At 37.9% G+C, this 9,385-nt stretch overlaps 1 protein-coding gene across 5 annotated transcripts in view; it reads right to left on the bottom strand.

The window, feature by feature from the left end:
* Positions 1–520: 520 nt before the first annotated feature.
* LOC107729073 (3'(2'),5'-bisphosphate nucleotidase 1-like) overlaps positions 521–9,385 on the bottom strand; it is a 9,947-nt gene continuing 1,082 nt past the window's right edge. Inside the window, exons 2-10 of one of the 5 annotated variants that reach the window (XM_016539421.1) lie at positions 8,540–8,713; positions 7,595–7,699; positions 7,392–7,499; positions 7,177–7,225; positions 2,835–2,894; positions 1,319–1,410; positions 1,032–1,229; positions 846–951; positions 521–765 (exon numbers count right to left, since the gene is read on the bottom strand). In XM_016539421.1, the coding sequence (XP_016394907.1) occupies positions 614–765; positions 846–951; positions 1,032–1,229; positions 1,319–1,410; positions 2,835–2,894; positions 7,177–7,225; positions 7,392–7,499; positions 7,595–7,699; positions 8,540–8,713 (1,044 nt within the window). In that variant the 3' untranslated portion in view covers positions 521–613. The remainder of the gene's footprint in view (positions 766–845; positions 952–1,031; positions 1,230–1,318; positions 1,411–2,834; positions 2,895–7,176; positions 7,226–7,391; positions 7,500–7,594; positions 7,700–8,539; positions 8,714–9,385) is intronic. The other 4 variants (XM_016539423.1, XM_016539422.1, XM_016539424.1 and 1 more) reach the window with 4 other exon arrangements.

Raw genomic sequence — 9,385 nt, 5'->3', positions numbered from 1 at the left:
CAACATTTCAGCCGAATATTCATTATAAATGTTAAATAAATGTGTTCATTACCTGTCTAGCGATGTGCGTTTATGTTGAAATAAAGGAATTATGTTGAAAAAAAAACAGTTTGTCTTTTCAAATCTTCTATAGCGTGTCATTTATCGAGTTGGCTCGTGTGATTTATGTTTTACGCTTCAGAAATGTGACGTTATTTCCGGTAAGGGAGCATAGTGAACTCCGATGTTTCCTAGTTTTTGTGGTGCATTGTGGGATTTTTCAGGGAGTGAACGTTCCAGTGCACTGGAAGGATTTCGCGATTGAGACAGCCCTTAAAATGGCCGACTCCCTGATCAGTGCCCTGACTACTGAACAAGGGAGCTGATTGAGACACCCTTAGAAAGGGTTTATTTGGTCCTCTACTGGAAATGGATCAAAACATGTTCTGAATGTACTCGGTAAATAATGGACTCTTAATCATTTTAGTTGCGTTACATTAAGAAATAATAAAAGTTGATATAAAAACCGTACTAAACCATCTTTGTTTTTAGATAAATGAAAAATTTATGACAAGGACATATCACAGCTTTGAGGCACAACGATTTAGAGTATGACTTCATATCCTGCAATGGTTCAGTCAGAAGGAAGAGCCTGAAGGACAACCTGTGGCACTCTGCTTAAATAGTACTCATGATTCCTCAGTGTTGCCAGCACTCCAGCAGAGTTCATGTGCTTCACATTGGCATCATATCTGTATGCATTACCATGCATGTCTGTCAGTTTGCCTGTATATGAAAAAGAACATAAATTTAGCCAAAAAATCAAGCACATTTTCAAGAATGGACATACAAAAAATTAATGTCACCTCCAACTGCGTGCAAAATGGCTTCAGGCGCACATGTGTCCCACTTTTTACATCCTGGACTGGCAAACACATAAGCAGAGGCCTTTCCCTCCACCAGCTGGATGATCTACCAGGCCCAGAATGAAGATGTAATTAGTTCAACTTCTACGCCAATACTGACTATCAAATCGAAGGTTAGTGACCCACCTTATTCCCAGCTCCTCCAACTCGGATGACATCATGAGGCTCCATGGCTTGCACTGCGTCAATAACAAGTTTATTGCTATGGGACCGTGTAGTAGTGACGATTCTTTTACCATCTGGGACTTCCTGGAGCTGAAACCCAAATGCGCCCAAACCCAATACTCCCCATAACGTTCTGCCCAAAGAAGCACCTGCCCCCATCTGAATGAATAGAGAGAATAAAACAGGTCAATCAATCCCAGCCTCTACCAAATATAGTGTAGCATGTGTGAGCAACCAACAGGTTGGACCTGGTAGTTGTAGAAGGGTTGATTGATGACTCCAGCAATGGCTGTCCCTCCATAAGCAATGCCTATTAGCACTGTCACATGATCCAAAAGCCCTGCAATAAAACGGCACACAAACAACATTATACAAAGTATTTATTAGTCAGCTCCAACATTAAAATATTGTTAACCCCACTATGCTCTTGTATATGGCATTGTATGGGTAAGACCTTAGGATGTGTTCACACATGGTAAGATTTGTTCAGTTAAACAAACTGGTTCAAAATGTGGTTCATTTGCTATCATCCGAACTTTGGTACACACCAAACAAGTGGACCAAGGCCCACCTTTTTAGGGGGTCTTGGTCTGCTTGTTTGGTGTGCACCAAGGTTTGGGACCTTAGGACAGGGGTGTCCAAACTAGGTCCTGGAGGGCCACTGTCCTGCAGAGTTTAGCTCCAACTTGCCTCAAAACACCTGTCTGGATGTTTCTAGTATGCCTAGCAAGACCTTGATTAGCTGGTTCAGATGTGTTTAATTGGGGCTGGACCTGAACTTTGAAGGACAGTGGCCCTCCAGGAGCAGGACTGGACACCCCTTCCTTAGGGTGTGTTCACACTTGGCAGGTTTGGTTTGATTAAACAAACTCTGGCGCGATTGCTCTGTTAGAGTGGTTCATTTCAATAACTGTGAACATCCAACCTTGGTGCACACCAAACAAGCGGACCAAGACCCATCTTTTCAGGGGGTCTTTGTCCTAATGAACTCAGTGCAGTTTACTAGAAATATGAACACAACACAGACTTAAGACATCTAAATGAACAAAAACCCATCAGAGTTTGGTACAGGCACTGGAACTTCTGTCTTCTTGCAGCAGATCTACATTTGTGCAACAGAGGAATTCCTGGCACTGTTTTGACTCCTTTAAGTTCCATCATACGATATGTCATAAAAGTTGTTCAATCTGGTTGTAAACTTATACTTATGCCTTCAGTTTTGTATCTTTAGGTTTGGTGTAAAAAAAAAAAAAAAGAAGGTGTGAACACTAAGTTAACCAAGACAAAAAGGATCATATGCTATTTTTTGTCCAGACCAAAAGAACCAAGAAAACCGAACACAAGTGTGTACACACCATTAGTGCTAATGCCGGTAATGCTGGTTTGAGTCAGGTCTGCAACATGTCCTTACCCATTACCACTTTCTTTCTGTTTTAATTTCCTGTGCATTCTTTGTATCCTTAAAAATGTACTTTTCCAATAATGTGGTGGTAATTTCTAAAGTTGATTAACAACCAATTACAAACTAAAAATGGATGGCAAAGACAGATTTAACAGGTACATTGGATAACTTGTGAAATACATTGTTTAGTTGCACTTCATCAGCAACAAAGCGCAAATTCAATGCAATGATTGCTGGTCAGCTTTGAGAAATGGTAAATTCCCAACTTAACAACTGTTTTTGATCGACTACAACCTTTTACTCTAGTCTAATTTCAAAGTGACATCTCATGCCCCAAAAAGAAAAACATTAAATCACCGTACGGTTGATGTAGGGCTGCTCTGCCTTCTGTATGTAAACTGGGCTGTACAAAACCCTTGCAGCTACAGCAGAGACAGAGAGAGAAATAGGAGGAAAGAAAGAGCAGATCACCATGTGACAGCAACAGATGTGTTGGACAAATGGAGGTCAATTAGAGAGAGAGAGAGAGAGAAGAATGAGGGATAGAAGCAAATGATAAAAAATGCATCACTGTGCCATTGAAGTGGACATGCTTGCAACACTATCTCCTAACTAGACGCCAGTGCTAGGTAGTAACTGATTACATGTAATATGGATTATATAATTAGGTTTAAAAATTAAGTTCTTGTAATTAGAATATATTACATTATAATGGTCATAATTAGATTACAGTTACTTTTTAATGGATTACATGATTACATATTTACACGATGGCAGTAAATTCAAAATGTATTCATTTTCCCATATTCTTCTTTTTATCTTTTAAATGATCCTTTCTAAAAATCCTACTGTGTTATACCATTTAGCTTTACTAAATTGACAATATAGAATGGTCATGTAAAATCAATTTGCAAACCATGCTTCTGAATTTGGGTGAATAAAGCATAAAGCAATCAGACCATGTATTAAAAATAACTATGCAAGTTATTAAACAATGGTGATGTATAGCTGTGAAACACTATGTCTTCATCATATCCAGTAACCCTCAGTAATTGTCAGTTCTGCAATTTTTCAAACCAGGATGACTTTGGGTGTGTAATTTTCATGTTTGTTTATTAATGTTTGTTCATGTAATGCAGCGATTCCCAAATGTTTTTGTCAGCCAAGCCTCGTTGACATGAAATATTTACTTGAAATATCTCTGGAAAAGTTAATATTTCAATAATTTAATAACACATTTGCATGTTTACAGGTTAGTGTCAGTTAATGGTCACACTGACAAAGTTAAACAAATAAAATATTTATATTTTTGGTGTTCAAGTGTTTGATTTATTTTATTTTAAATTTTTATGATTTAATGAATCATTAGCTTTTTATCAACTCACAAACCCACCGCAGTTCTTACATTAAGGCCAGTTTGAGAAACCCTGGTTTAATGTAAAGTTGAATGCATATTATGATGTTGACTGTAATTTCTGTCTAATAATTTAATTTCTTACTGCTAAATTCTGAAAAAACAGAGGTGTTAATTATAGGACCTAAAAACTCTGCATATAATAACCTAGAACACTCCCTAAGACTTGATGGCTGCTCTGTCAATTCTTCGTCATCAGTTAGGAACCTAGGTGTGCTATTTGATAGCAATCTTTCGTTAGAAAGCCACGTTTCTAGCATTTGTAAAACTACATTTTTCCATCTCAAAAATATATCTAAATTACGACCTATGCTCTCAATGTCAAATGCAGAAATGTTAAACCATGCGTTTATGACCTCAAGGTTAGATTATTGTAATGCTTTATTGGGTGGGTGTTCTGCACGCTTTCTGTTTTCTCTCTTATTCCGAGGTCACCGTTGCCACCAGATCCAGTCTGTATCCAGATCAGATGGTCACTGCAGTCACCCGGATCCAGTAGGTATTCAGACCAGATGGTGGATCAGCACCTAGAGAGGACCTCTACAGCCCTGAATGTCAGCGGAGATCAGGACAACTAGATGAGCCCCAGAGACAGATCCCCAGTGAGGACCTTGTCTCCTAGACGGCCACCGGGACAAGACCACAGGAACCAGATGAGTCTTCTGCACAATGTGACTTTGCTGCAGCCTGAAATTGAACTGCTGGTTTGTCTGGTCAGAGGAGAACTGGCCCCCCGACTGAGCCTGGTTTCTTCCAAGGTTTTTTCTCCATTCTGTCACCGATGGCGTTTTGGTTCCTTGCCGCTGTCGCCTCTGGCTTGCTTAGTTGGGGACACTTCATTTCCAGCGATATTGTTGACTTGATTGCAAATGATTGCAAAGATACTATTTAGACTGAACTGAGCTGGATGATGACATCGCTGAATTCAATGATGAACTGCCTTTAACTGAAAAATTAGTGTTTACTATTGTCATTTTTGCATTATTGACACACTATTTTCCTAATTAATGCTGTTCAGTTGCTTTGACACAATCTGTATTGTTAAAAGCGCTATATAAATAAAGGTGACTTGACTTGACATAAAATAATTGAAATATTTTAAATGAAATATTTTCTTTGTATTCGCTTTTTTTATGTCAATATGGTACATTTGATGGTAAATTTAACACAAATTAGATAATAACGTAATCCAAAAGTAATCAGAATACATTACCTAAAATGAGTAACCTAGAATATGTTACTAACCACAGTTTTCAAAATGTAATCTGTAATCAGTAACAAACTACAATTTGTAAGTAATCTACCCAGCACTGCTAGATGCAACAAGTAATTATTCTGTCCTCACTGAAAGGAAAATACTGTGGGAAAAGCCAAAAATCAGAGCCAATCATATAGTAACAGATGCACAGTACCACTATATAGATCTAGGTGTAATCAGTAACAAACTACAATTTGTAAGTAATCTACCCAGCACTGCTAGATGCAACAAGTAATTATTCTGTCCTCACTGAAAGGAAAATACTGTGGGAAAAGCCAAAAATCAGAGCCAATCATATAGTAACAGATGCACAGTACCCCTATATAGATCTAGGTTTTTTTTTTTTTTTTTATGTTTCTGCTGTAGATGGGACTAACTGGCACAACACCAAAAAAAAAAAAAAAGTCTTAAAGTGAGGTCATGATTACGGTATTTAGCTAAATATCCCGGGCGAAAAAGGTCCATAGTAAATAGCGTAGCTGTCACTTTTAAAGCAAGCAGCTTTCTGTTGGTCAGCGTGGAGAATTTGTGAGACTAGCTGAAACATAAGCGAAATCTGCGCAGGGTAATATTTGCACTCGTGCAAACTTTCCGAACATGTGGATTCCAATTCAAATGGCTGCAAAATTTCGTAGAGCAATTGTAAATAGCTGGCAGTGTGAACGCAGCTTTACACTACAAATGCCTGCGATCACAGGGGTTTAGGACCTACAGATGTGGTTTGTGTAATCAGATGACAAAATTGTTTAGACTTATATTTAGTGCTGACCACTTGTGATCACATCGTTCCAGACAGATTTTAATACCAGGGGCCGGTTGCACCAGCTAGATGTAAAAAAGCTGGGTGTAAGCCCTACGCTGGGCTTTGCAACGTCCAGCTTTACTATAAATATTTACACCTGTTGCACCAACTAAAACTACGATCAGGCGCAACTATGACCGGAGTAGACGATGCACGTCCACACTGACACATTCTCCCTCAGTGAGCTGAGATGACATTCACGCTGCAATGGCTACTACAACTACTAATATAACACTGAATTGCTCAAGGCATCATTACAAGTGCAGCCACCGCACCATGATTTAATTGAGTAAACATTTCCTAACAAGTCCGCATTTTTATATATGAAGTCTCCCGGCACATTCCCATGACCGATTTCTTCAAGCATTAAAAATAAAGGCGATTATTTTTATATATATTTTTTCTAGCTAACTATCGAGTTTATGTAGGCTACAATGAATGTCTTTCCTAAGGTAAATGTGACGTTACGTGACATTGTTCACGTGTTTTTCTGATGTCTTTCTGTGGCTGAAAACCCACATTTATAACGTTAGTTTTTATTTTGTGATAAAATTAGCCGAATTTGAAAGCGGATACCTTATTTCTGATTAAAAGTAACAAAGCGCAAAACGTACGGCGATTATTGGATGGCAGGCACGCTACAAATAACGAATGGACTTAAAGACGTGAAATATTTCCAAGCATTTATACTGTCCTTCCAAGAAAGATGTCAAATTATACAGTTTCTTTTAACAATCCCAGATGATATGTAATATTTTACTGCATAATTACATGCTGTACAGAAATATATTTTGTATTAGGTCAATTACTGCCGGCAGTGTGCTTCGCTATTGATATCGCTTATCCTGCCCGAAAAGACCATAAACATTACAGTTCACATCTGCAGTAATAATTATCAGAAATTAATCCTAAAAATTAATAATGTCCGAGCAAATCATGACTTTTCACTTTACACCTACCTTTAAATAGATATAAGATTTAGTCTCAGACGTAGCACTACGATAGTGCAACGGGTATTAATTCTACGTACGATTTAAAGCGCATTTTACGTCCAGCCTAGTCTTACAACCGGATGTACGTCCAGCTGGTGCAACCAGCCCCTGGTGACTTTATTGCACAATGATTTTTACAGCCTCAGCTGGACAAGACTAAAACTTCAAGAATGCAAGCGGAAGAGATGTTTTTTTTTATGTGCTGACATCAAATGTTGAAAGATATTTATCTGCTCACCTTCTGTATATTCTTTAGTGCCATCAAGAGGGTCAACCCACACAACCAACTAAAAATAAAGATTCAACTTTAGTCAAATACAAAATAGAGTTACTTTTATGTTCTATTAAACACTCTTTCAAAACTTGTTCAAAATAAGTTCGTTTAAAAAATCTATATTATACATTTATAGTTTTTCAAGCATTATGCCCATATTGTTTCTTCTCCCTCTTTACCTCTTCCTCCTTTAGGCTGGCATACTGATCCGGACAAGATTTTTGTAGAATTAGGCTGCTGTGCCCATTCTCTAAAAGCTCCTCTTCAGCATCCTCAGCTGGTAATTCCTGCACAAATAGAATACATTTTCAATCAAAATATAATGTTCCACTGGTTGGAGCCAAAAGAGGCTGAGCGTCCTCATATTACAAGATGTACACACCTCCTCCCCGATGATGGTGACTTTAGGGAAGCTCTTCGACAGGGATGCACATATACTCTTCTGAACAAGCCTGTCAGCCAGAGTCTGTAGATCATTGGCTCCTGTCTGTGCCCAAAAGAAGCACAGGTTACAAACATGTGACCCTGGACCACAAAACCAGTCTTAAAGGGTTAGTTCACCCAAAAATGAAAATTAGGCTGCGTTTTACTCACCCCCGAGGCATCCTAGGTGTATATGACTTTCTTCTTTCAGACGAATCCAGTCGGAGTTATATTAAAAATGGTCTTTGATCTTTCAAGCTGTTTAATGCCACTCAGCGGTGTTGCATTGCTTCTGTCCAAAAGAACTTAAATAAAAATCCCCCATCCATAAAACAAAATTGTCTCACACGGCTCCGGGGGGTGAACAAAGGCCTCCTGTAGCGAATCGCTGCGTTTTTGTAAGAAAAATATCCATATTCAAAACGTAATAATCACTTGAATCTAGCTTGCGCTCACTGTTGTAAACAGAAGCAGTTCCGGGGAATGACGAATGAGGTCGGCTTTGCACATGCGCCACTCATGCGATCTGAAAGCACGTGATGATGATTTCCTGCTGATTACAGAACCGGCTTTACTAACAAAATGCGCATGACAATCGCATTCGATTAATCGTGCAGCCCTATTTTTGGCTATTGATACAAATATACCCCAGCGACTTAAGACTGGTTTTGTGGTCCAGGGTGACATATCAGTTTTAGCACCTAAATTAATTACTACATTGACAGTAATGTTATCTTCTCATAAGGATGTGGGACGTGTCAGTGGATCGATATATTTGTTCAGCCAATCAGATTTTAGGGTCTTAATAGAAGTTAAGAGCTTAGGATTTCTCAAGTGTGGTGAGATCATCTCAAGTGTTTTTGGATCAACATCCTTGTTGGTAACATGTCTCTACTTGCCGTACCTTTTCAACGATACCCAGCTCTCCACTTTGAAGCACTTTTCGGACAATAGTTCCAGCCTTTTCGGCCACGGTGTAGGCTGAAGCCACCAGCCGCATTAACACTGCAGGGCTGCTCGCCATCACAGCGGCTGAAACAGAAAGCACACCTCGCTGCAGTTCAGAAAGACACACCTTCTGCAAAGAACCAGGGGAAAAGTCAGAAGACAACGGTTATGCAAGTCACTTATCTGATCATTACGAGGAATGAGATTCTTGCCGAAGTAAAACTTGAAATAATGACTTACTACTGATCTGTCTTTTTGGTATCAGTGATTTTTTTTTCTTTATTTTATCAGCATTATGACACTGATATTATCATGCATCATGTGACATATCATGTGGATGTTATGTAGATTAAAACAGATGTTTATGAAATTGTATTTATTTATTTGTTTTTAAATCATCCTGAATATTTTCCTTGGCATATTTGACCTGTTTTGCACGAAATGACTCCGGCTCGAATGGGATTTTATATTATATTTTTATTAGTGGTGTCAAACGATTAATCGTCCAAAATAAAAGTTTTTGTTCACATAATATGTGTGTGTGTACTGTGTATATTTATTGTTATTTAATGTATATATAAATACAAACACATGCATGTATATATTTAAGAAAAATATGTAATGTTTATATATTAAATATATTTATATATAATATAAATATATACATGTAAATATTTTCTAAATATATACTGTATGTGTGTGCTTTTATATATACATAATAAATATACACAGTACACAATATATACAATAAATATACAGTAAACATATATTATGTAAACAAAAACTTTTATTTTGGATGCGA

Source organism: Sinocyclocheilus rhinocerous, unplaced genomic scaffold, assembly GCF_001515625.1.
Source record: "Sinocyclocheilus rhinocerous isolate Xijiao unplaced genomic scaffold, SAMN03320098_v1.1 scaffold788, whole genome shotgun sequence".
Classification (NCBI taxonomy): Eukaryota; Metazoa; Chordata; class Actinopteri; order Cypriniformes; family Cyprinidae; genus Sinocyclocheilus; species Sinocyclocheilus rhinocerous.
This window is presented reverse-complemented; position numbering and strand designations above follow the sequence as displayed.